We start from the raw sequence: 27,448 nt of genomic DNA on the forward strand, positions 1-27,448 counted from the left end.
CCTAGAAACAGACCTATTTACAGAAAGCATCTGTAATGACAGATGGAGCGGTGGAGAAATAATGGACTATTTAACAAAAGTATTGGAACCAAAGGCTAGCAATGTTATAAAAGCATGAATTAGATCTCAAGTGTGCAAGGGTGGGGGTCGGGGAGTGGGAGCGTGTGTTACATTTCAGATAAATTAAAAGCAAATTGAAAGCTAAATAATAAACTTTTAAAATAAAAGCGTAGTATAGAAATTGGGACTGGAAAGGAATGGGCAGGACTTTGTATTTGGTCACTACGCTTCTGAATACACTCTCGGCTTATTTACTCTGGATGTGGGCAGTTTTATCCAAGCCTTCTATTAGATCAAGTAGATCCAAGTCTTCTATTAGATCTGAAAGAATGGAGTCTTTTTGACTCCTCTACCAGTTTAACTTCTTTGTATACTCTCCAATAAACCTGAGTTTTTAGATAAAGTGTTGACTGTTTGCACTTTGTTCAATCTTTCAGGCAGCTGGACGAAGTGGAGAGATCAGCTAAACAGCTGCTAACGTGTGTTTTGTTTCTGTTCTCTTTGTCCATAACATCCTTAAATACCCCTTAGTGCAGAGCCCACTACCTTGTCAGAGGCATAGCTGCCCCTGTTGGGGGGTGCTCTCAGAATTAAAATTATTCCTTGACTCAAGGATGCACCATATCATTGGATATAATACCCCAGCACTGAACTCTCATGTTTTACTAAAGCTCTTCTAGAGTTACATGTTTTTAATTTTTAATTATTATGTGTACATAATAATTGTATGTCTTTATAAGGTACATGTGATGTTTTGAAACAGGCATATGATGTGAATTAATCTGTATTTCGATTTTTTAAGTTAACTTTGTCAAGAACCAAACCTACCCATTTCATCTCCAAACGAATGAATGTCCTTTAGATAAGAATTTTTTTCTTCCATCCTGTTTTGAAATATTGGTCATATTCAAAAAGGAAACATTTCTTTACATACTGAAAATTATAAAACCTTTTTTGCCTCAAAATGTTCATCACTCACCAATTATCAAGTTATAGTCATTGATAAGAAATCACTTCTCACAACTTTTTAAACCCTTTTCTCAAAGATGTGAATGAAAACATGGTGGATCACTCGTGGCTTTTTTTTTAAGATCACTTTTAAAATTATGCTTTTCTTAGAAAAAGCAGTAAGATAAGATGAAAAGTATTTTGTCTCATTGGTTATGGTGGCCTGCAACATTTGTGAGAACTTAAGGAAACATGGAGAAAATACTAACATGGGTCGATATTAAGGATTTGAGAAGAAATTTGGTTCAGTTTATCAACTTCGGACAGAAGTTTAGAATCCTCGTTACCTGCTTTTTTATCTGAGATGTTTGGCCGCTGTGAGTTTACACTTGGTCTTATCAACTCGAGCTACACCTGCCTTAGTTCAAAACCACATCAGGGCTGGCATAGGCTTTTGTGCAGGTAAAAAAGACAACATGTTTGTTTGGTGTTCCTATTTGAAAATATTAATAAATGTCTGCTATTTTTAAGCACTTACTAAGAGTTTTACATATATTGTCTTGCTTATTATTAACAGTTAGCATTATTTAGAAACATCTATTATTTAAAGGTTAGATCTCTTTTTCCTATTCCGGGCTTTTCTTTCTCTGCATGTCTGGAATTGTTTCTCACGTCTGCTTCTTTCTCAAGGATGCAATTTTCTACAGTGTCAAGTTTGTCATTAGCTGTCACCAAAGCATATTTTCAGTTGACTGCTTTGTTCTAGCTTCAATTTTGCCCTTTCAGTCTACATTCTGTGGCAAATATGTTTTCTTGTATCTTCCGTAGTCTTGTCTCAAATGAAAGTTGAAATGAAATGCCATTTCCCTTAAGGTTCCGTCTCTCTAGTACTCGCATCCTCTAGGGCCTGTAGCAGAGAACTACTTTCTTCCAGATGAACAAGAACCATCACTTCCTCACCCTTGTCTACCTCATCCTTTAAGGCTTACGTCACCCAATGAGGTTACTCTTTATCTCTTCTTACCTATAACCTCACATGCTTCCCGTGACTCTCATTTTCACTGAAGACACAGGTATGTGGCTCAGTCTGTCTTTCATCCCTGTCCTGACATCATCCTGCAAAGCCTTAGTGCATGACCCATCCAACACGTTTGCACTCACAATTCCTAAATCTTCTTGGACAGATTGTATTAGTATTACCAGAAATCTCATCCGTCCTCCCTGCAGTGGATTCCCTGTTAAAGGTTTACACATCCCCACCCTGTTGGACTCGTTTGAGTCAATGGTTCTAGTTGCCCAGTTTCAATTCTATGTTAGCCTTAGCTAGGTCATTCAACACTTCCTTGGTGCCAATATAGTCAAATTTTTCCTTAGGCTAGGATTTAATCAGGATAAACTAAATTATGTTGTTGTGACAAGGCTCAGATGTCAGTGGCTTAAAGCCACAGATGTTTATTTCTCACTGTCACATAGGACATTGTAGCTCCAGGTGGCAATGCAGAACCAATGTCCTCTATTTGACCTCTCAGGAATCCAAGCCACCTTAGTCTCATGGCTTCATCATTTCTCCAGAAGTTTGCCCCCTTAACACACTACCATGGGTAGAAATAGACTTTAAAAATCCTGTGTGAGCTTTTCACTGCCTAAGCCGAGAAGTAACTCTTATTTCTTCTGTTCCATGTCATTAGCTAAAAAGAGTCATATGCCTGCTGACCTGCCAGGGGACTAGAAAGTGTGGTCTTCCATGAGTCTGGAGGGGATGAGAACTAGATATTGATGAACACTAGTGACTTTTACCATAGCTAAATTGAGTTGAGTTTCTGTGTGTGGGTTGCAGTGAAACAAACAAACAAACAAACAAATTAAAATTCTCACTGATTCAGTAGCTACTTTTACCTTCTCTCTATCATTTTCTCTCCTCTAATTCAAGACCAACACCTCCATCATTGCAGTCGATCACGTGGCCAGCAGTAGAATGTTGCTCAACAAGTAATTTCTCTGTATTATTTATCCAACATGTCCCTTTCCACTGACTCTTGGCCTTTATTTTATAAACTCTGTTTTTCCTTTTAGCTACCTTCCAATTTCTTTTGATCTCCTTTTCGCCAAACTTCTTGAAAGTGTGGTCTCTGCTTTGTGCACCCACTTTATCACCACCCATACACTCCTCCGTCCATCAAATCCTGCCTCTGTCCCCACCACTCCACTGGAACTGCTCTGACAGACATCACCAGTGGCCTCCAATTGATTACCTCCAACTACATTTTTCAACCTTCATCTTACTACACTTCTCTGCTACATCCAGTGGTGTTGATGACTCACTTTTTGAAATTTTACTTTCTTCAGCTTCTTTGGGAGTGCTTTCTGCTCCTTCTGTGGCTATTCCTTGATGACTTTTCTATGATTCCCCTTCTTCTTCTCACTCCCTAAACTGTTATGTTTCACCCTGAGTGTCATCATTTGCTCCCTGCACTTCTTATTATACATAACTTCCTTGAGCAATCATAGCTACTCTTTTCATTTTATCTGTGAACAGACAACTCCCAAAATTATAAGAATATCATATCTAAAATATATAAAGAACTATTACAACTCAATAGTAAAAAGACAAATAATAGATAAAGAGGCAGACATTTCTATAGAAAATATACACATGGTCATCAACACATGAAAAGATGCTCAATGCCATTAGCCATTATGGAAATGCAAATCAAAACCATAGTTTTATACCATTTCATACCCACTAGCATGGCTATAACCAAAAAGATATATAATAACAAGTGTTGGCAAGGAGGTGGAAAAATAGGAATCCTTGTACACTGATGGCTGGATATAAAAGGATGCCACCACTTTGGGAAGCAAGAGGACACTTCTTCACAAAGTTAAGCATGGTGTTACCATATGACCCAGCAATTTCAGCATTCTTAGCATTCCCAGGTATATACCCAAGAGAAATAAACATATATGCCCACAAAAAACTTCTAAATAAATGTTTGTAGCATCATTATTCATAATAACCCAAAACTGATAAATGGATAAATAAAACGTATATCTATACAATGGGAGAGTCATCAATAAAAAGGAATGAAGCACTAAAACATTTTTATTTCAATGTTTCAAGAAACATTAAAAATCTTATGCTAAGTAAAAGAAGCCAGGTATAACCAAAAAGATATATCATAACAAGTTGACCTTCTTATAACAACAAGAAGACCACTTACTGTATGATTCCATTTATGTGTAAAGCCCAGAATAGACAAGTACATAGAGACAAAAAGTACATTAGTGGTTGCCTGGGAACAGGGATGGGAGGAAAATGGAGGTGCTCGCTAAAGTGTGCAGAACAGGTTCTTCTTGGGTGGTGAAATGTTTGTTCTAAACTTCATTGTGGTGGCAGTTGCATAAGGAGTATTTGCTTAGCCCTGCTAATTGCCAGTGACTGGAGATCATGGGGAAAGGCTTTCCAGAGCAAGGCTGAAGGCTCTGAGATGAGAACAAGTCTGTTGTGTTCAGAAAAGCACTACCAGAGGGGAGTGACAGGTGGCAGGAATAACATTACTGAGGCAACAGAGGACCAGATGATGCCAGGCTCAAGGACGTCACAGAAAAGATTTCAGACCATGTTTTAAGTAGGCAAGCACATATCTGGGAGTAAAATGATCCAAATTGCCCTTTTTAAATTTTATTTTCATAGATTAGGGGGTACAAGTGCAATTTTGTTCCCTGGATGTAGTACATAGTTGTGAATTCTGGGCTTTTAGTGTGACCATCATGATTTACCTTTTCTAAAGATCACTCTGGCTGGCTGTGTGGCATGTGGACTGCAAAAGAGGAAAGCGTGAAAGCAGGGAAGTTACTAGAAGTTGATTATCATGGTCCAAGCGGCTTGGGGTAGGGTGGTCACAGTGCAGGCAGTCTGTCGTGGTCGGACTGGAGGTAGATGTCGACAGCACCCACAGGTTTTGCTATTGTGAGGTGTGAAGTCTGAGGGGATGTGAGAAAACGAAGACTCTTTTAGGCTTTTGGCACAAACAACTGGAAGAACAGAATTGTTGTTTATTGAGAACAGGAAGTTGGAGAGCACAGAGGTAGGGACAGGAAACACAGTTTCATTGTGGACATGGTAAATTTGAGACGATTATTAAACATCCAGGAGAGGTGGGTGAAATATATTAATAATTGGATAGATGAGTCTGGAGTTCAGGGCAGAGGGTCAGGCTGGAAACACCAATCTGGAAGTGAACGCCATTTGATGATACCTGAAGCCACGGGACTAGATGGAATCACCCAGGTTTGTGTTTAGATGGGAAAAGGACATCTTTGACTGAGCCCTGGGGCATGCCAACATTTAAACACAGAAAAGAGTAGCAGATCCAGAAAATGAGACTGAAGAAAGGTCAGGGAAGAAGTAGGAAAACAGCTTGGCTTTATAAATGCTTCCTAAACCAAACTATTTTACACTTGGTCTGCTCTCATAACAAGTTTCTTCTTCTTTAACAGCTACTTGTATTTTTTTTAAAACCATATCGAAAACAGGAAGCAAATATCAGAAACTATTTCCCTCTGTCTCCTGAAGCAAATCTTTTTCATATCAAAGCTTAGCTGCCAACTCCTCAGAATATTGCTTCTCATCCCTTGGGAGACAGATTTTTTTCACAGAGCCCATGTTTATTTATCATTGTGTTTACTTTTAATTTACTCAACCTTAAAGAAAAGATAGCTTTCTAGACATGCTATTAGAGAACAATCAAGTTAGGAGCACTGAGCTCAATCACTTTATACTTATTTTATTTTTTATCTTTTTAGTTCCCAAAAAACCATTGATTAAAACTTAGCAAAGTAGCCATAGATAAGACTCAGACTTTGGAAAATGCACCATTATTAAATTATTTTGCACGGATTTTGTTGGGCTCATGAAGTCAGAACCTGTCTTGTGGTTGGGAAGGTGTTTTTGCTGAAGGAAATGAATGCTGCTATTGTCATTCAACTGAAAAAGAGGTTAATCCTGAGGAAAGGTTTTTTTGTTTGTTTGTTTGTTTGTTTTTTAAGGCTAAAAATTTGAAGAAAGTGAATAAGGACTCCTTCCTCTACCCAGGGACAAAATTCCATTTGTTCTGGACTCAGAGCAAGAGAAGGCCCAGACCTGCCCCAGGGGTGGAGGTGAACAGAGGCAGAACTGGAGTGACAGGGAGATGACATGGCATGAAGGAGAGTGGCACAGGTGGAGCATTAGGGTAGCAGAAACCAATTACACGAAAGGGAAGCAGTCAAGCAACAATGAGCCTCCCTTTCTCGGTGCAGCACCAGCATGAAAAGCAAGGGTGATGAAGCCCATCTCTGCATCCTTGAGAATGAATGAGAAGTCCTTTAGTCGAGAGGGAACACCTGGGTTCTTTCTACAACCAGTGGCTTACAGAAATAGCAATTGCTTGGGCAGAGGTTAGGTCTCTTCTGGGGATCACATCAGGAAGTGGGCCACTGGAGAAGGACTTCCTACTAATTCAGTTCACAGCTGTTACACACAGGGGTACCCAGGTGTGATATTGTCTAGGTCCCAAGCTGGTGGAACTAGAGGTATGGCTACATAAAGGTTTGGCACAGCATCCGGGGGAATGGAAAAGGGAAATTATTTCCCCCAGCTCTCTTTGCATTTCAGCCCATTATCTCTTTAAGTCTTATAGAGGTCAAGTCCCCTTCAAAGTTTGGATGGAATTAAGTAGAGGTCTTCCAAATGTTTGCCTGTTTCTTGCAGAAAGGCAGTTTCCGAATTATCCTCCCCTGAGTTATCAGGGTAATGTTAAGGAGAATTTGTGTACCCTGAAGGCAGATGCTGAACATGTGAATCAATCTATTTCTCTAACTCTTGGGGGGCCATCTGTCCATTTTTTAAGAGTGTAGAGCATGTGGCATCTCATCAAAAATGTACATCTCAATCCATTCTCTTTGATAATGTAATTAACAGAAATTTCACTCATTCTTTGTTTTATAATTTGTTCATATATTTAGTTTGCATAGCTATTAATAATAGGCTTTTTTGGTAACTTTTAATGCACTTTTATAGACAATTTAATAATAGATAGTAAGAGGTATAATAGCTCAGGTCTGTGCTAACCCAGAAGAACCCTACTGTGGCAAAGTTATAATGTTGGTGAGACAGTAATTCAGGTTATCAACCAGGAAGCCCAGACTGAGGAGGGAAAGAAATGATGCTAAGAGGAGCTGGAAGACCTGTATAAAAAGAACTGGATTCACTATGACATTGAAGAATGGATATGGTGTAACTGAGAGAATGATTAAGAGATAAGAGAAAATACTGGAGCAATGGAAAGGGCCAAGATGTGATCATGTGAGTGGACAGCTGACCCGGAGTGGGATGAAGGTGGTTAGAATTGTGGGGATCAAGGAGCTATGAGTTTGGCCTGGTCATCTATGCCGGCACCAAAATCCATCCTGGATGATGACCGAACTGGGGGAATAGACCCAAACTGAGGGATAGATGACCAGGGCCTCAGCAGGAAATGACGAGCATTGCAGCAGATGCAATGCTTAGGGTGGGTAGAGGGTGTGAGAATATTAGCTTCCCATTGCTGCTGTAACAAATCACCACAAACTGGGTGGCTTAAAACAACACAAATTTGCTATCTTATAACTTCCGTAGGCCAGAAGTCGGACACAGGTCTCAGTGGATGTGATGGCTAATTTTATGTGTCACCTTGGCTGGGCCATGGTGCCCAGGTATTTGGTCAAACATTATTCTGGATGTTTCTCTGAAATGTGTTTTCAGATGAGATGCACATTTCAATCAGTGGACTTTGAGTTAAGAACAGATTGCCTTCCCTAACATGGGTGGGCCTCACCCAATCAGTTGAAACCCTTGATGGAACAAAGGCTGACTTCCCCTAAGCTCATAAGCAAGAGGAAATTCTGGCAGCAGACTGCAACTTTTCACTGCATCTCCAGCCTGCTGGGCTACCCTGCAGATTTAGGATGTGTACCTTCATATTGCTGAGCCAATGCCTTAAAATAAACCTTTCTCTCCTCTCTCCCCCAGCCCTCTCTCTCTCTGTATGTGCGCGCACACACACACATGCATATCCTATTGGTTCTGTTTCTCTGAAAAACCCTGACTAATACAGCAGGCTAAGATCAGAGCTCAATGGGAATACATTCCTTCTGGAGGCCCTTTAGAAGAATCCATTTCCTTTCCTTTTCTGACTTCTAGAGGCTGCCCACGTTCCTCAGCTCATGGCCTTCTTCATCCGTCTTCAAAGCTGGCAATGGTAGGTGGAGTCCTTTTCACATCACATCTCTCTGACCTTCCTTCTATAGTCACATTTCCTCTGGCTACAGCCAGAAAAGGTCCACTTATTTTTAAGGAGACTGGGCCAACCTGGATAATCCAAGGTAATCTCCCCACCTCAATGTTCTTAATTTAATCACATCTGTAAAGTGCTTTTTGCCATATAAATTAACATGTTCGTAGATTCCAGGGATTAGGACATAGTCATCTTTGGAGGATCATTATTCTTCCTACTACAGTGATAGAATTTGCCCCCAGGAGGGAAACGGGACTGATATACACAAGGTTAAGTGCAATTCTTGCTATATCAAATGTGAGTTTCCCTTCTAGCTATAAGTCCTAATTTCATTCTTCTAAGCCAGCATTTCCCAAAGTCTGCTCTGTGGCGTATTACTGTCGCAAGATGCATTAAAAATAAAAGCTCTGTGATCAAATAAATGTGTATATTCTGTGTACCTTTGTATATTTATAATTCACACTAGCATATGAAAGATTCTGAGAAGTTCTATGGTGAGGAAATCTATCTAATTAAACATGGATTTTCCTGAATTTATTTGACCAAGGAATTCTCTTCTTGAAACACCTATTAACAGCTCCAGAAACAGTGTTTAATGTGGAGGAATTTGGGAGATGCATTTCTAGACAATACAAAGACGTCTACACAGGTTCAGGTATGGAGGCAAAGAGCCATACACGATCCATAAACCCTTGTTGGAGTTTCCTAGAATTAACTTGGATTATTACTAAATAGCCCCATTTAGTAGATGACGACTAAGATTCAAAGAAGTTAAATCTTGCCCTCATTTACGTAGGCAGTGAATGAGGGAGTCAAGATTTGAACCCAAGCAGTCTTACTCCAGAACCTACACTCCTAAGCACTGTACTTGAGTTTATCTTTTCATATCAAGCCGTGCGTGAGCCACTGGCCAGCCCTCGGTGGAATACTACTCCTGGCCTCCTGGGCTCTGGCAGGGAAGGAGCAAGTGTTACAGAATTTAGCAATCTACGCTTCCCCTTCATCGGGAGCAGTGAACAAAGGCCGTTCTAGAAGGAGCTGGAGGAGTGGCACGTTTGTCGATTGACATGTTCTGTCTACCGAGGGGATGAGGTTCACAGGAAAAGGCAACGGCGAAGTCTCGAACTAGCAAAGGGAAAGCAGCGGCACCTAGTGGACGAAATAGGCTCTGCATTGAGGTCAATCAGGTCATAACCTAATTTCGCCATTCAGCCACTTGTCTCAAGCTCAGTGTTTTAATTTGCAAACGGGGATAACCATATTGACCTCATAGGATAGTTGTGAGGATTAATGAAAGCATAGCTACAGCGCCAGGCATGCAATAGAAATGCCATGTCCGACTGTCGTTACTATTACTGATTATTAAATCCAAGCCCACCTTTCCTCAGGGCTCTTATCCGATTCTTCCTTCTGCTCCCACTCAGGTTAATTCAACTTTGCTTCCAAGAAGCGAATGTCCTTCCTACCTTTACCACGCAGTTTTTTGGTTGGTGTGGCCCTCGGGAAGAGTGTTCCCAAGGCTGGAGCGATTTGCTCCCCATGGACCCCCTAAGTGGGCCTCTCCAGAGCCGTTACCGCTTAGTGGATCTTGGTGAGGATTACCTAATACTTCTCCTGACTGCCAGGGAGATTATTTGTCTGAAAAGAGAGGGGTCCACTGTTATTCCCATTAGCTTTCTAATTAGTAAAAACATCTTCAGGAAGCAGGCATACACTTGATTCTTAGCCTCCAATTCTGATGTTTTTGTCCTTTTGTCCTTTCCCCCATGTATGTGTCTCTTTGGTTAGCTTAATGGAAAACTGAGATTGGAGCCTGAGACTCTTGTTTGATTTAACCGTCTTACCTCCAAATCTGGATCCTGAGTCTCTTTCTAAAATTGTTTAGATTATCTTCCATAAATTATTACTTACAGAGATTACTAAGAAAACACTTGCATTTCTGTAAATCTGATACCTTTTGCTAAATGGTGTTTAAAGTGTTCAGGAGATAATAATACCCAGGCTTCCCTAAGTAAGAAACAAATCAAAGAAGTGCTGATAGAAAAAAAAAAAAAAAAAAAAAAAAACAGTACAGGTCCAAGGAAATTTCATCCCTCAATTTCTGGTTTCAGATGCTTCTGGTTATAAAACAAAGATAACACACCCAGACAGAAAACTCAGAATACAAGTCACATATGGTTTTTGATAGTAGAACTTAAAGTTAAGAGAGCCAGTTGGAGGAGGAAATCTATAATGTTAACATAGGGAAAAGAAGGCTGTGATTAGTCCCTCTAAAAAGTCACTTGGGAATAGTTTGGGCAAGAGTAAACAACCCAAATTTGAGAAAATAGATCTGAGATGATCTTATATGTGAGACCAAAACAATTAGTGTTTGGAGAAAAAAAGATGCTAACAGCTTAGTTTAGTGACAGGGACTTTTAACTTACATGTAGTAATTTCTATTGTTCTAAACCTTGCTGTATCACATTGTTGGAGGTAGAAAGGAGAAATTGATCGAAGTGTTGCTTTTAATTAAAGAGTTTAATTTTAAGGGAAATGAATTAATGGATTTTTAATATATCTTTTTCAATCACTTATCTATACCTTTGTTGGAACAAATCCAGAAAACTCAAATAAAGGCATTGTAGTTCCAAGGAAAGGATTAAATTCTGTGCTGAGGGTCTGCTTTGCAACTCCAAACCTTCTTCATGTCAGGAAATGACAAAGTGGGGATAAATAATTGCCTTGGTGGGGTTGATTTTGGAAGAAGCATGGGCAGTTTTTCATGTCTTTTAATTAAATACACTTCTAATATACCCAGCTGCCTTCTCATATTTAAAAAAAATTTTAAAACATCTTACGGAGTAAATTTTTTTTCAAGCTAATGGAATTGTGACACAGCATTTAGGCTTCTCTTTTATACATTGTCACCTTAGCACAAACTTTTCTCATAATTTTTTAATTAGCCAAATTTCCCAGAAGGGTAAGCAGTATACAATTTTCTGTAAGATATAGTGGGAACATCATAGACTCAAACCAAATAGACTTGGACCTGCTTGAATCTCACAAGCTGTGTAAACTGGGGCCTTATTTAACTCCTCTGAATTTCTGATTCCTCCTCTATAATGTGAGGAGAATAGTGTATAACTCACATGCTTGTTGCAAGGATTAAATGAAACATTTTATTTTAAAGTACCTGATATATCCACATCGTAGACCTTTGCTAAATGTTACTTTCTTTTCCATTTTCCCCTTCTTATGCATATATACTGGCAATATCAATTTCCTTTATACATAGAGCCGATGCTGTTAACTTTATTAAGCAAGATTTTCCATTAAGCATTTATCCTTATTCATTAGCTAGGAGGACTGACACACAAAGATATTAAATTATTTACTCAAGTTTAATGAATGAAATTGAAAACCCCGTTCCCCTGCTTAACATGAATGTGCCCTTTTCAGTATGCAGAGCTTTGTTGCATTTATTCAGAAGCTATTGCTAAGTGCTTAGTTTGGAACACAGGATTAATGAGCCCGGAGACATGGCGTTGGTCACCATGGCAACCAAACTAGCTTTGCTCTGTTCTGAGCTCAAACAACGGATGTAGGATGCTTAACTCTGGGCTGCAGTATATAGCTGGCAGTCCTTTTTCATATATCTGACTCCTCATTGCTGCTTCCAATTACTCTCTAATTCTCTTAGAAAAATAAATAAAAAGAACATCCCTGCTTCTTTAGGGGTCTGCTTTTTCAGCTATACCACCTAACCTTCCTGGATACATTTATCTCCCCATCTGTTTCGGAAGATTTTGGCATGTGACTCATATTATTCCTCTCCACACCAATCTGCTATCCCTCTGGGGGTCTTTAACAACCACATGCATGAACTCGCCGCGCCCCCCATCCCAGTTCCTTGGTCTGTCCGTTTCTGCATCTCATTCTCTTCAGTAACTTTCTCCTACCCTCTGACGTGGTGACTCCTACCTACAGTCACATGCGGACTGAGTCTTTGCCTGAAATGGATCAGTCTGCAGAAATCATTAATTCTCTGATCATAACCTTCTGTCTTTTTATCTTGCTTGTTCAGTGTCTACTACAATTATTCCTGGGCTTCGTTAGAACCCCGCGCTGTGTTCTCTTTGTCCATTAGATTTTCCTTATTTTTCTCCTTCAATATCCAGCTTAGTTCCCTACTTTCTCATTTCAATAACTCTTTTGCCAAAACCTTAAATTCCCTCCACCTCTTCATGGCACCCACCTGGCGCTATGAGTGACCCTAACCCTGAGTGAGCCCAGTTAGCTCCTGTCTCCGTGCCGGCACCCAAGCAACTGCGTGCTGTGTGGCAAAAACCACCCATAGCACCTGTACAAACTGATATCATCAGAAAGTCAGACATGAAAACTCACCAGTGCCCGCCAGCAATGTAATGTTTCTCTGCTTAACTTATTTTCCCACTCTCTATCATAATTATTTCAAACCTCTTTCTTTCCTCAAATCTTTTATACTTCTCTTTTCATTGTCAGAACTCCTCACTTCTTACTTCACATAGAAAATAAATACCCTTCAAATGGAAACTTCCTTAAAGCCTTACTACCACACACATCAACTCCCATCCCTTCCCTTTTTTGCCTCTGGCTGAGATGAAACAGGGGTTCTCTTCTTTAGGGTCAATTCCTCTACCTGCTTTGGCTCTCATTTCCCAAACTTCTCAGAGCCCTCACACCATAAATTATCCCACCTTTCTCCTCTGTCTTCAATCTCTGCCTCGTTGGTGGACTTTTCCATCAGTTTTTTTTTATGCTCAGGTTTCTGTCATCTAAAAGAAAAAAAAGTTCAACCCCATTTCCTCTTCATCTACCCTCCTGACCTCGTCTTCCACTCAGGGACAAGTACCTTTTTAGTTGTCAATCGCTCCATTCTGGTATGTGTATCTATTATTCTACTAATTGCTACAATCTCTGATTCCTTCTGTGTTACTAAATCCAATGGCATCATTTTAACTTTCACCTACTGTATCACTCAGCAGTATTTAACACTCTGACTTCTCCCTCCTTCCTGACGTAGTCTCTTCATGTGGGAAAGAAGCAGTGGCACAACCGAGTATAATTTTGCCACTAGTGGTAACGAAATTGCTCTGGTTCAACCATACTCCCCTCCCTAGTGCTAGGACCTGTTTTCAATTGAACAGTCAATAAATTTTTAACAATCAACACCCAATATGTACTGCATACTGTGTATGCTGAGCTAAACAGTCTCTGCTCTCATGCAACTTATGACTTAGTGAGGGAGACAGACACTAATCAGAGTCAAAAACATAAAATATAAGTGCCACAAAGAAAAAACACAATGTGCTATGAGAATACAGAATATAGCATAGAGACCTGAGTTTAGGAGAATAACGGAAGAATGATCTTCAGAATTAAAGTCTGAACTAAGGAGCAGAGGAGAGGGCAAGAGGAAAGGGCAGAGCATTATAGACAGCAAGCATGCTATATTTGCATTCCCAGCCTTTTGTCCTTACGGGGCACCTGAAATACTGGCAATTAAGCCTTTGCCCTCCAGGAAGAAGCCAGTTAGACTTTTCTTTGGAGAATCTGACTAGTCTAAAAAAACAAACAAACAAACTAAAAGCACTGTGTCAGAGATTCCACAGATGAAAGGTCCAGCCAGATTCCCTACAGTGAAGCTAATAGTCAACAAACTCTACCTAGACACTTACAATCCAAATCAGCTTTTAGTCACTCCATCTTAAATACAGAGCCAAAGATTATAACACCTCTAAGGAAAGCCTATAATATAGTAGATAGAAACAACAAAAACAGAGAAAAATGATCTGGAATAAATCTCCCAGAAAGTAGAGCATAAAGATAAAGAAATGTAAAATAGGAGAAACAATATAAGACAATTAGAAAAACAGTCCACAAGGTTCAATAACCAAATAAGAGCAATTCATGAAAGAGAGCATATAGAAACCAGAAGAAAAGAATTGATGCAGGAAATGATTCAGGAACATTTCTCAGAACTTATAGACAAGCATTTTGGGGTTGAAAAGGCTCAGTGCAATGAATGAAGATAAACCCATTAACGCAGATCATAGTGAAATTTCAGAACACCAAAGACAAAATTAAAAAAAAAAAAATTTTTTTTAACTTCCCAGAGAGGAAGATAACAGGTCACCTATAAAGAATGAAGAAATAAAATGGCTTTCAATTTTCCAGATACAGTACTGGAAACTAGAAGGTGATGGGGCAATGTCTTCATCATGCTAAAAGAAAATATTTGTGAATCTAGAATTCTGTGCCAAGTCAGGGCAGAATTAATGCATTTGAGGGCATGTGTGGTCTCATGCACTTTCTCAGAAATCAACTAGAGGATGTATTCAACCCGAATGGGCAAGAAACCAAGATTTAGGAAGAATTGGGATCCAAGAAACAGGAAATCCAACACAGGGGAGAGAAAAAGGTGATTTCCGGGAGGGTGGGGAGTGGGGACCCAGCACATCACATGGGGCCTGACTGGAGCAGGTCTGAAGGCTCCAGGAGGAACTTTTTCAAGAAAATAAAATTGATAACATACTTGTTGAGTTTAAATATTTCAGAAAAGATTAAAACTATTGGCAAAATGTCTAGAACTGAAATAACCGTGAGTACATAGAAAACGAAGCAAAAGGATAAAGTCAGATAATTTACTCCAGGGAAAACAAAACATTGCACAAAAAAGGGGAAAAAAATATCCTAGTTTACTACAAGCCTCATAGTTACAATGTAACCATATTGTAAGGATGGGGAATGGAGAGGGGGTAGGTGTGGCTGCAGATGGAGAAAAACGAGCCAGATCCTCATCTTCTGTGTCAATAAATCAATGGATTATCATAAAACCGTTTAAATTGCTACTTATTCTTTCCCATTTTTATGGATGAATAAAGGGTGTTTATTTAGCAATATGGAACTGAACATCAAACTCATCAGCTAAAAAAAGTAAAAATGGTTACCTCTGAGGAAGGAATAATCGAGTGCTATATTTTTCATAATAAACCTTGAATACGGTATCATCTTAATGTCTTTTAAACAATTTTCATATTTCTTCTGCCTCTTGTTAAATATGTTTTCTAGGTCCCTTAAACTTCTTGTCAGATTATAAATGTGTCATTTCTCACATTATAATTTCGAGCGGCTTGTTTCTGGTACATAGAAATGCAATTGATTTTTGTATATTGATCTTAAATGCAGTACCTCGGCTGAATTCAAGCACTAATGCTAACTATTTGATGGTAGATTTTCTTGGGTTTTCCTTGTAGACACACACATTGTGTTGAATAATGGCAGTTTTGCTTCCTTCTTTCCAATATTCATTATTTATATACATTACAGTATTATACTTAATACATTATTTATTTTTCCTCTTCTCTTTGTGCCAGGTAGGACAGGTCCCTCTAGGACAGGACTTGAAGAGAGTATTATAAGAGGAGGAAAGTTGTTTTACTCCTGGTTCTAAAGGGGATGCTTCTAAAATTTCACCACTGAACAGACCATCAACTTTATAAAGCACATGCTTAAGGTTGTGTTTCCCAAAACGTGGAGTGATTTTACATGGGACATTCTATACAGGGCTGGAATACCTGCTCTCTGGGTGTAAGCTACGGTCTGCAAACTAACTTCAAGCTCACTTACTCAGAGCAGAATGATTGGAGAAAAACAAAGTTTCTGGAAAAAGCAGTGGCCAGAAGATTAGACTTTTTTTTTTTTTTTTTTTTTTTTTTTTTTGAGACAGAGTCTCACTTTGTTGCCCAGGCTAGAGTGAGTGCCGTGGCGTCAGCCTAGCTCACAGCAACCTCAGACTCCTGGGCTCAAGGGATCCTCCTGTCTCAGCCTCCCAAGTAGTTGGGACTACAGGCATGCACCACCATGCCCGGCTAATTTTTTCTATATATATTTTTAGCTGTCCATATAATTTCTTTCTATTTTTTAGTAGAGATGGGGTCTCGCTCTTGCTCAGGCTGGTCTCGAACTCCTGAGCTCAAACGATCCGCCCACCTCGGCCTCCCAGAGTGCTAGGATTACAGGCGTGAGCCACCGCGCCCGGCCAAGATTAGACTTTTTAGAGTCATTCCCTGCCATCTGAGAGGCTTCATGTCTGAGCAGATGCAGGTCAAGAATTTCATTGCCTATTATTTACTGTTGCTGGTACCTTCTATATATGGCAAGAGATTCTGGCTTTCAATTTTTTAGAGTAATAGCAAGCTTCCTTTAAAATTAAATGTAATAAGTAATGTCGAGTTGATGAAAATTTAAATTTGCATTGTACAGGTGGTACCCACAATATAGCAGATGTAGCAAAATTCCTCAGGGTGGTTTGCAAACGATGAAGATGACCAGGTTTGTGCTATTACAACTACAATGCACAACATAAGAGATGAAAAGATGGAAGGCGACGGGGTGGTGAGAGAGGTGTTTGTCCAGCAAGCGTATCTACTTCTTGATTAAAATGAAGGCCAGTGACATCTCGCCTCACCACGTTCCACTTTATTGAACAGGGAGTTTCCTAACATGTGGGTGACTTGTCTCACTCTCACACCAAGTAGCAGGGGACAGTCTTTTAAAAGGCATGGTCTCCTTTACCTTGCCCCCATGCTACATTCTGCTAGGAAACATTTGAATTTTTATGGCTTTCCTGCAGTAACAAATTTTCCCCCTACTGTCAGGATTTGCTTCATGCAGAGGGAAGCAAGCAGCTTTCATTTTCCTCTTATGAAAGGGAATAGGTAGAAATAATATGCTGCTTAGCAGCCAGCTAAACCTGCCCTGACTCTCTTTATTCATAGGGAAATGCAGGATTCAAGGATAGGACCAGTTTTGCAGAGGTAAATAAGCCCTCTCAACTGATGAACACTATTATACTAATACCAAAGGGAACAAAGGCCAGAAGATGGGGGCGTTAAGTAGAAAGGCAAACAGAAAAATAGCAGACAAAATCCAGTATGGGGACAAAGCAGGCTCTGCAACACTGAAAAAGAGGGGACTATCCTTTAAGAGAAAATTGCATGTAATTTTTTGGCCTCAATTAGCCTTTTCCACAGAGCACTTTTCTACAAAGAGCCCATTAAATAGCAAATGAAATTACATCGGTTTTCAGTTGCCATGGCATTGGTTCCTCCTCTAATGGACGTCTCTGGTCCTGAGTTTAATGTTAGCCTTACTTATTTTCCTTGTCTGGGTGCTGTCTCAATTCCCTCTGTCCAGCCTCAAAGTGATGTATGTGACTTTTTCCCCAAAGTGCCTATGACATAATCCAAGAGAGAGAAAATTCAGCCCTCAGCTGTATCTCTAGGGACTGAGAGGGTGAAACTGACCAAGAGCAGCATTTCATTAACCAGTAACCTAACAGTTTGCATTTATTAGATGGCACTGGGTCCCATCCATGCACTCAGGGCTCCTGGAGCCATTCCCAGATCCGTAAGTAATCTTAGTAACCATTTATTGAGCACTTTCTATGTGCCAAGTGCTGTTCAAGAGGCTGAGGACATAAAAATGCAAAGGAAGGAATGCAAGATGCTCACCGTCTTGGAGAGTTTCCAGACTAAAAGATCTACCTGCAGGCACTTATCTTCTTCTATTTCTCCATCCATAAGATGGGTGAAATTTTCCCCAATTATCTGATTCACAGTTTTGTTTTCTTATTGATGTAGTTGCCAGCTACCAAGCTTAAAAAAATATTATCCTAGAAGTAAGGCTCTGAAGTAATAGATTTGCCTTTTTGAAATGGCTTAACTACAGTTAAACATTAGTTATGATATCCAGTTTGATAATTTAGATATTATTTTCTGATAGGTGTAGTCATATATAATTTTTAGAAATATAAGTCTATACAGGTCATACTGTCCCATAAGCTGCTTTTAAAAACCTTTCCATGTCAATGAACATTCTTTTACAACATCATTTTTAATGTCTGCATGGTATGGCAGTAACAACATGAAATTTCCTATTAGATATGTAAGTATTTTTCAGTTTTTCAGTAACATAAATGATTCTCTGAAGGCAAAAAGAAATTAGGCAATTTTTCTGAAACACTAAATATATTTAAAAATAAAAAGTGCTGATATATATTTTTTGAATTATGGTATATTTTAAATGTTTTCCTTAATGAATCAAAACTTCTAAGACAAAAATATAAAATAAAATATGCTATAACTGCATTATTGTGAAAACTCCTAGAGCATTAGGAGAAATTAATGTCTAGCATACTACAGATCATGTAACCAAGCACAATTCTAAGTTACATGATAAATATCCTCTTTGTCCTTTCTTCTTGGTTATCTCCTTGACTCTAGGTATAAACTCTTAATATCAAATGTCTGAATTTGAGGCCCTAAATTAATGAGAGCCCTGCTTCAAAAGGTCCTCCTACCTAAAATTAGTCTCTAATCCCAGAAGTGGCATTTCTGAGTTAAAAAAAAGGTTTTAAGCTTTTGATATGTGTTGTCAATTTGTCCCCCAGTTTATACCCATTTACATTCTGAGTTATGTGAGAGCACTTCCCTGTGTGTTTGTATTATCATCTTTCTTTTTCCCCTTTAATCTAATAAAAAAGTATCTAATTGTTATTTTAATTGATGTCACTGATTACCAGTGAAGGCAATCATTATGTCATATCTTTATTTGCTGTTTATATGGTTATTCTTTTTATATCTTTTTTCTCTTTTTCCTTTTTTTCTTCTTTTTTTTTTCTTTTTTCACTTAGTTCTTAACCTCCTTACTTTAACTCTAAAATTTTCTTTATGTATTAAGGATTAGCCCTTTGTCATGTAGTCCCAAATTTTTCTCCAAGTTTTTTGACTGCCTTTTAATTTTATGCTATTTGTCATACCAAAGTTGAACATATTTGCCTTCTCTAATCTATCTTTCCTTTCTTCGTGAATTCAGCCTTTAATGGTATTGCTTTAAAGAGTAAGTAAATCTTTAATGGACTTCCCACTCTCTCTCTGATTGTCGTGAGCCTGATTCATTAGCGTCGGCCTGTAGGGGGCGCTGCTCAAGCTATCCCCAAACTCTTCATTCCTTCCCATCTCTAGGTAGCCTCCCTCTGTTGACAGGGACAAAAGAGATGGAAATAACTGTGCCTACTGAGAAAGGTGATGCCTCTGAGGAATGACAAGGTTGGCAGCTCTATCGGTTCGTGATTGATGAGGTCACGTGAAAAGGCAGCCATATAAAAAGTGAACAAAGTTTCAGTGAAGCGGGATGAATAACTTCGGAAAATCTACCATACGACAGGATGACTGTGGTTAATAATACTGTGTTGTAGACTTGAAGTGTGCTGAGAGTAGATCTGAAATGTTCTCACTCCCAAAAGAAGTAAGGATACAGAAATTTGAAACAATAAAAAGTTAATGATTTTAAACAAATATATAATTTATAAATGTTCTAAAAATTTTAAAATAAAAGGCTTAAAATTTTAAATTAAAGTAAAAAATTAATAAAAATGAAAACTAAATCTAGAAAATGAATGAGTAAATATGTTCTAAAATTTTTAAAATAAAAGGCTTAAAAGTTTAAATTATCCTAGCACTCTGGGAGGCCGAGGTGGGCGGATTGTTTGAGCTCAGGAGTTTGAGACCAGCCTGAGCATGAGTGAGACCCCCATCTCTACTAAAAATAGAAAGAAATTATATGGACAACAACAACAACAACAACAAAAAAATATATATATATATATATAGAAAAAATTAGCCGAGCATGGTGGCGCATGCCTGTAGTCCCAGCTACTCGGGAGGCTGAGGCAGGAGGATCGCTTGAGCCCAGGAGTTTGAGTTTGCTGTGAGCTAGCGGCACTCTAGCCTGGGCAACAGAGTGAGACTCTGTCTCAAAAAAAAAAAAAAAAAGTTTAAATTAATTAAAGTAAAAAAATTAATAAAAATGAAAACTAAATGTAGAAAATGAATGAGTAAATGTGAAGGGTGGTGATGGCCACACATAGAAAGGTGGATGAACTCCTGATGCCTACCCCATCCCTATGTCTTGGTGCTAGGCCCTTCCTCCTAGGACAGACAAGAAGGAGAATAAGCTGAGGGTGTTCTTCCCCCTTAATTCCCACAGGTTAAGGAGACCACGCCATCTTTTATGGGTTCAGTAGTCTTACCACATTTCTCTAGTAAGTTTTTTGTCCCTTTTTTTTTACCTATGACCTTTCTGTTCCTTCCCCACTCTTAAAAAAGTTCCATGTTTTCTGCTCTTTTCTCTTTTATGGCTGATGACTTTGTCTCATACATGGGTGGGGGTCAGGTGGGGGAAGACAGCAGGTATGGACTTCCTTATCTTAGCACCACGAAATCTATAAATGCACTGGCATTTAAGACCATCTTTTACTTTGGGCTTCCTGTTAAAAATGAGGAAGTGTCCCACAGTCTCTGGATTTCAACTCGTCTCAACTTCCCAAAGTTAGAACCTTTCAGTTATCCTGCCTTATACATTTTCAACTCTTTTCTTTTATGTATCATTCCTTTGGCCTACAAGCATTTTCTTTTATCTATAGACTACGGATAATACTCTCCTGTAATCTCCCCTGCCCCATGCCACTTCTAGCAGTCATGTTATTCTTACGCTCACTTTTGCAATCTAACTTTTTAAAAACAATTGTCTATATACCCTATCTCAAGTTTCTAACCACCCATTCATGCCTTATACCACCCTAATCTGGCTTCTACACCATTTCACCAAAACTATTTTTGTCAGTGATAACTCTGTCACCTAATCTAATGAATATCTAATTAAACTTCTGTAGCTGTCAATATACCTGGCCACTCACTGCTTCTGGAACCGACCTCTTTCTTAGTCCCTGTGTTGCCAAAATGCTGTTAGGTTTATCCAGTTTCACATATCAGTATATCTTACACTCCTTTATTGGCTCCTTCCCAACCTTCTGACATCTAAATGTTAGAATTCATTGGGTCTTGGTCCTAGGTTAACTTTTCTCTACATATACTTTTTTTTCAGGTGATTTCATCAGTTTTCTTGGCATTAAATATAATCTATAGACCAATAATTTTGAAATTATAGCTTTAGTCCAGAGCTCTCTTCTGAAATTCATACTTTTGTATCAAGTGCATCCTTGACTTATTCACTTTGAAGTCTCAAAAAGATGTGAAACCTCTAATATTTAAAACTGATCTAGGAGGACACACTCTACTTGATTTCAAGATTTAATACAAAATTACATTAATCAAGTCATGGAGCATTAGCAAAAGATAGATATATCAATGAAATAAGCTAGAGTCCAGAAATAAACCCATACATATATGGCCAATGAATTTTTGGCAAAAATGCCAAGGCAACTCAATGGTGAAAAAAATAGTCTTTTCAACAAATGGTGTTGAAAAAACTGGATATCCACATAAAAAAAAAAAGAGCCTCCACCCACACTTCACACCATATACAAAAATTAAAGTGAATCCTAGGTCTAAAAGTAAAACATGAAATTATAAAACTTCTAGAAAGAAACAGAGGAAAAAATTTTGTTACCTGAGGTAGTCAGAGATTTCTTAGATAGGACACAAAAGGCACAAGACATAAGAGGAAAAAAAATGATAAATTTGATTTATCAAAATTAAATACTTCTGCTCCTTGAAAGATGCTATTAGGAAAATGAAAAGAAAAGCCAACAAATGAATAAAAATATGTGAAAAATCCATATCTGATAAAGAACTAGTACCCAGAATATATAAAGAACTCTCTCAAATCTGTAATAAGAAAATAACTCATTTTAAAAAAAGGAGCAAAAGATATATACAGACGTTTCACCAAAGTGAATATACGGCTGGCAAATAAATGTATGAAAACACATTCAATATCATTAGTCATTAGGGAAATTCAAATGAAAACCACAATGAAATATCATTACAAACATATTAGAATGGCGAAAATAAATTAAAAAAAAAAATCTCACATTATCAAGTTCTGGCAAGGATGGGGAGGAACTGGCATTCTCATACGTTGCTGGTGGAAATACAAAATGGTAAAATCACTTTGGAAAACAATGTGGCAGTTTCTTATAAATTTACCATACACCCCATCATCCCACTCCTAGGTATTTACATGTTCACAAGAGTACCCATTTCAAATGTTTATATCAGCTTTTTGTGAAAAATTGACAAAAACTAGGAACAATCCAATGTCCCTGCACTGGGGAATGGGTAAACTGTGTTTCATGTGTACAGTGGAATACTACTCAGCAATAAAAAGGTCTGATTTATTGGCCCATGCAACTATATGGATGATTCTCAAATGCATTATGCTAAGTGGGAGGAACCAGACTCAAAAGGCTACATATCGTGTAATTTAATGTATATGGCATTCTGAAAGGGACAAAACTATAGGAACAGAAAACAGATCAGGGTTGCTAGGAATGGAGGTGGGGGAGAGGATTAACCACAAAGGGCATCAGGGAACTTTTTTAAATGATTGTGGTAATGGTTTTGCAAAAAGATTGTTTCTCAAAAATAATAAATTTTACTGTGAATTTTACTGAATGAAAATTATACCCCTACAAGCTGACTTTTAAAAAACAGATTAAATTATCATCCCACATATCTGTTTGTTCCTCAAATTTCTCCATCCCAAAAAAATGCCATCACATTTGCCCATATTCTAAAACCAGAAACTGGCAATGACACTTGGAACTTCCTTTTCCTTCACGCCCCACCCACATGCAGTTCCTCTCCAAATCCCATCAATTTTGCTTCCCAAATATATTGCAAATCCATCTTCTTTCTCATCTTCTCCCCTAATCTGGCATCTTAGTGCAAGCCGTCGTCTTTTATCACCTGGAGTCTTATAACAGCCTTTCTGCTGCTCTCCCTGCTTCCTTCCTTGCCCTGCTCCAACCCATTCTCCGCATAACTCCAGAACAATGACTTTAAGTGAAAATTAAACCATGTCACTCATTTCACTGTCTTACTTCAATTTTTCAGTAGCGCCATTTCCAAACCCTATAGTTTCGTCCCCAGAAGGCCCTATAGGACCTAACACATCCAGTGTCATCTTGTGATACTCTCCTCTCCCCTCCTGTTCTCCTACCCTACCTCACACCCACGATACTCCAGTCATAGGAGCCCTCTTCCATTTGTTTAATATTCCAGTTTTTCCGCTCTCCTAGCAACTTTGCTCAGGCTATTCACTCTCTCTACCTAGACTCCACTTCCTCTTGGTTCCTTTTTTAAATGGCTAGCTCCTTCTAATTCTTAAAGTTTCAGCTTATGTCTTTACACATTTTATCATAGTTCATTTCTGACATTCTCTTTTATAACTCCTGTTTTCTCCTTTATAACACTTTTTCCAATTTATAATTATATATTTATGAATTTATTTTGTTAATATTTATCTTCCCTACTAGAATATAAGCTCTTTGAGAACAGGAACTATTGTCTCTTTTTCACTTACTTAACATATTGCTAATGCATAATAGAAGCAAGATAAATATTTGTTAAGTGAATAAATTAATGAGCTTCCTACAACTAAAAAATAACGATGATTCCAATGTGATCATGACTGAATGACCTGGACTAACAGAGCTAAATATATTAATATTTACATACACTCATATGTATTTCTAAGGCCCTTTGAACTAGGCTTACTGTGTAGGAATGCCAATTACATTGCCTGAGGTAGGTTGGGGTCACCAAGTCTCGAAACCATGAGTGTGCATGCAGTCAACAGCGTTGGCCACCCAGAAAGGCTTACCTCTCCAAACCAATTGCTTGGCACAGAGAATGGAACTTGGAGTTGTACAGAAGTGCAAAGCTGTGTGTCCACTTAAGGAGTAGCAATTGAGCTTTGCTCCGCGGTCACAAAGGATGTTTACGCAATCCAGATTGGCCATTTCACAAGCCACGTGAAGAGGCGTTTTCCCATTGGGTCTACAGTTGATTGTAGCATTGTGGTCTAGTAGCACCAGAAGACATTCCACATGACCGAACAAGACAGAGAGATGCAGGCCTGTTGCCCAAGAAGACTTTAATTTATAACTAGGCAACCAATAACCTGAAAAAGAGGATTTTTACAAAGTATTTTATTTGGGTCACATTTATATAATTGGGGGAAAAATGACTCAGAGGTTTTAAACTGCTAACTGATAGGTCTGCAAATGTTCAATTTAATGATGTATTTTGATGTACTTAACTGTGACAGGCTTTTTCAAGTTCTCACAGTCTCTACTATTCCTTAATATGCTATTTTGTTTCTTTATTTAATTTACTTATTTGGATCTTGAAGGCATTTGAGTTTGAGACTGTCCTTATGTGATTGTATTTTATTTTACATGGTAAGTTACATGAGATTTTTCAGGAATTTTTTTAAACTCCCAATCATTGAGAATTTGTCTTGAATGTTTCCAAAACTGTTATTTACAAGCTTATAATTTTTATTCGGCCCCAGTTCTTTTTTCCTACTGTTGTTATTATCAATCCAAGGTGTGAATGTGTTTAATCTTTTTAAAAAATGTATCACGCCAAGATTTAAATAAAATCCTACCTATCTATTGGTTTATACAATATCTCTTTCCAAAGAAGAATTTAAGGCAATTCAAATTTTTTACACAACACAACATTTTTAAATGATCTAGGAGATAAGGGCAAAGAGAAGTAGGGATATAAAAAGAGGTCAAAAGTAAGATATGCAGGTACAGAAAATATAAACCATGTCCTGTACACTAGAACTGCCTTACAAATTTGCCTTTGAACTTCCTAGCAGCCAAATTAAATGGTTAAACAAGATGTGTTGCACAATTAACTATGCCCACAAGCTATACACAAATTAATCGGTCAGGAGAAGCATAATTGTACCTAGATCTGAGATCTTAGATAAATTTTTCCTATTAGTTGTTGGAAATATGCTCTGTCTCTCTCTCCCCACCCCCTCTTTCTCCCTCTGACCTCCAAGTTCTATATACTGAGCTCATCCTTTTTCTACAGGTCTGCGCGATTGCCACTTTTGACAAGCTATAACACTGATGACTTTATAAACTTTCTTTCGATGTCAACACTTATAGCCATAGCATTTAATCTCACTATGAGTGAGGAATGGAAAATAGGTACAGAAAGAAGAAATATTGATGGCAAGATGAAGACGTAGGGATAGCTCAACAGCCTGGAAAAGACTCTAGGGCTGACACAACAAAATAAATTTTAACATGGATAAATCAAAAGTTTGCTTTTAGGTTATAAAAATTCCACTTACAAGTACAAGGTAAGTGGAATACGGTTTAATGGCCATTTATTTGAGAAAAAAACCTGGGGATTGGAGTTGACAGTAATCTCAAAATGAGCCAACACCGGGATGGAGCTGCCAAAAAACTAATACAATCTTAAACTACATTAATAAAAGTGCAGTGTCCAGAATAAGAGAAATAAAAGTTATATTCTTCACTGATTAGATGAGGTCAGAATAAATCCAGAATATTATGATTACTTCTGGGCACCATCCTTTCCAAGAAATGGTGAGCGACCAGAGGACACTGTGAGGGTGATGACCACATTGAAAGTGGGCCTGATGGTCAGCTGTTAAAATTCTCTCATTTAAGTGAAAAACACTAAATATGTATCATTCCTGGGTATTTATCCTATAAGTGTAATAACTTATGTGTGACACGCCCTAAAGGACCGTGCATCGCACAAGGACCACCATTGGCATTGTACGCGCTGTGAAAGGTGCTCGTGGGAGTTAGGAATCCTGGCAAACCAGTCTATATACAAGAACATGTACTGCATGACAGCATTGTTCATAATGGTTAAATGATTGGAGACAACCTCAATGTTAACCCATAGAAGACCGTTCAAATAAATTATAGTACATCTATACTATGAAATACTATACAGCCAATAAAAAGAATTGGGAAGTTCTATATAGACTGAAATGGAAAAATCATTGAGGGAGAGAAGCAGGCAGCCAAAAAGTATGCAAACCATGCTATTATGTGCAAATATATTTGTAAACACCTATAACAAGAAACTGGTTACAGTGGTGGTTTCCAAGAAGATCTGAGGGGCCAGGGGACAAGAATATAGATGTACTTTCTCTTGAATTCTGTCTGTGTAACTTTCAAATTTCATACTCTGTGCATGTGCTACTTTATATTAAAATAAGTAAAATTAAAATAAACAATTGTCCTTCCATCCAGAAGGGGAAAAAAAAGAATTTAATGTAAAGAAGCCATTTACAGGGTTATGCACAATGCTGATTAATCCCACAGGAATGAAAGAATTCAACCCAAAGCTTGTCTTTTTGCAGCCCACCCTCCAACCTAGCTACACGCGCACACACACATACACACACACACTCACTCACCCAACTTTAATCCCTTTTTATCCAATTTAGAATTCTAGGGCCATCTTGCATTCTCTCCCTCCCACCTCTGCCCTTATCTAAATCTTCTCTTTAAAAAGAAATCCAGTTATTTCACACCAAGGTCCAATGGACCAAGGATTGTTCAAAGTGTGATTCTTCTCAGGATTATGTGAATTTATGTAGGAATCTGTATTCAGCTAATAGAATTAAGTTCTAAGATACTAATTTGAGATTCCAGTCACGGCACAGAGATGGTGTTTGGTTATATGGACATTCCTTGGCAAACCTAAGTGGTGTCACAGATAGTCTGAGCTGAATAGTATCAGCCCCATGCCTGGTGTGTGTGTGTGTGTGTGTGTGTGTGTGTGTATGTGTATAGATAGATATGCACACACAATGTATGTATGTATAGATCCATTTATACATTTCCATTTAGTTATGTACATTAATCTGTTTTCCAAGCAGAGTTCTTAATCTATATGTTATGCAACCTGCTTTTGATAATGAATGCATCATGTTAACACCAATACTTAATCAGTCATTTTAATACTCAAATTTCCTCAACAAGCAATTCTCAAAAACAGTTTGTCCTAACTGCCTTGGAAAGAAGCTGGGTCCAGATCTGAAAACCACGGTGTATTCTGCCTGCCGATTAGTGGCAAAGATTAGGCAGCTATATGCAACAACTGGTTGGAAACTCACGTCTGCTTCTGCAATGAGAAGAAAAATGATCTCGGAAAGGAAGCAGTAGAGAGCTGATTAAGAAAACACCGTTTTGATGTAAAATCAAAGAAACACAGAATGTTAGAGCT

At 38.3% G+C, this 27,448-nt stretch overlaps 1 protein-coding gene across 1 annotated transcript in view; it reads right to left on the reverse strand.

The window, feature by feature from the left end:
- Positions 1-27,448, reverse strand: part of ASB4 (ankyrin repeat and SOCS box containing 4) — a 42,562-nt gene that overhangs the window by 8,836 nt on the left and 6,278 nt on the right. The window contains exon 2 of the mRNA XM_069462734.1: positions 24,036-24,335. Within this exon, the coding sequence (XP_069318835.1) occupies positions 24,036-24,335 (300 nt within the window). The remainder of the gene's footprint in view (positions 1-24,035; positions 24,336-27,448) is intronic.

The sequence above is a fragment of the Eulemur rufifrons genome, chromosome 29, assembly GCF_041146395.1.
Source record: "Eulemur rufifrons isolate Redbay chromosome 29, OSU_ERuf_1, whole genome shotgun sequence".
Lineage (NCBI taxonomy): Eukaryota > Metazoa > Chordata > Mammalia > Primates > Lemuridae > Eulemur > Eulemur rufifrons.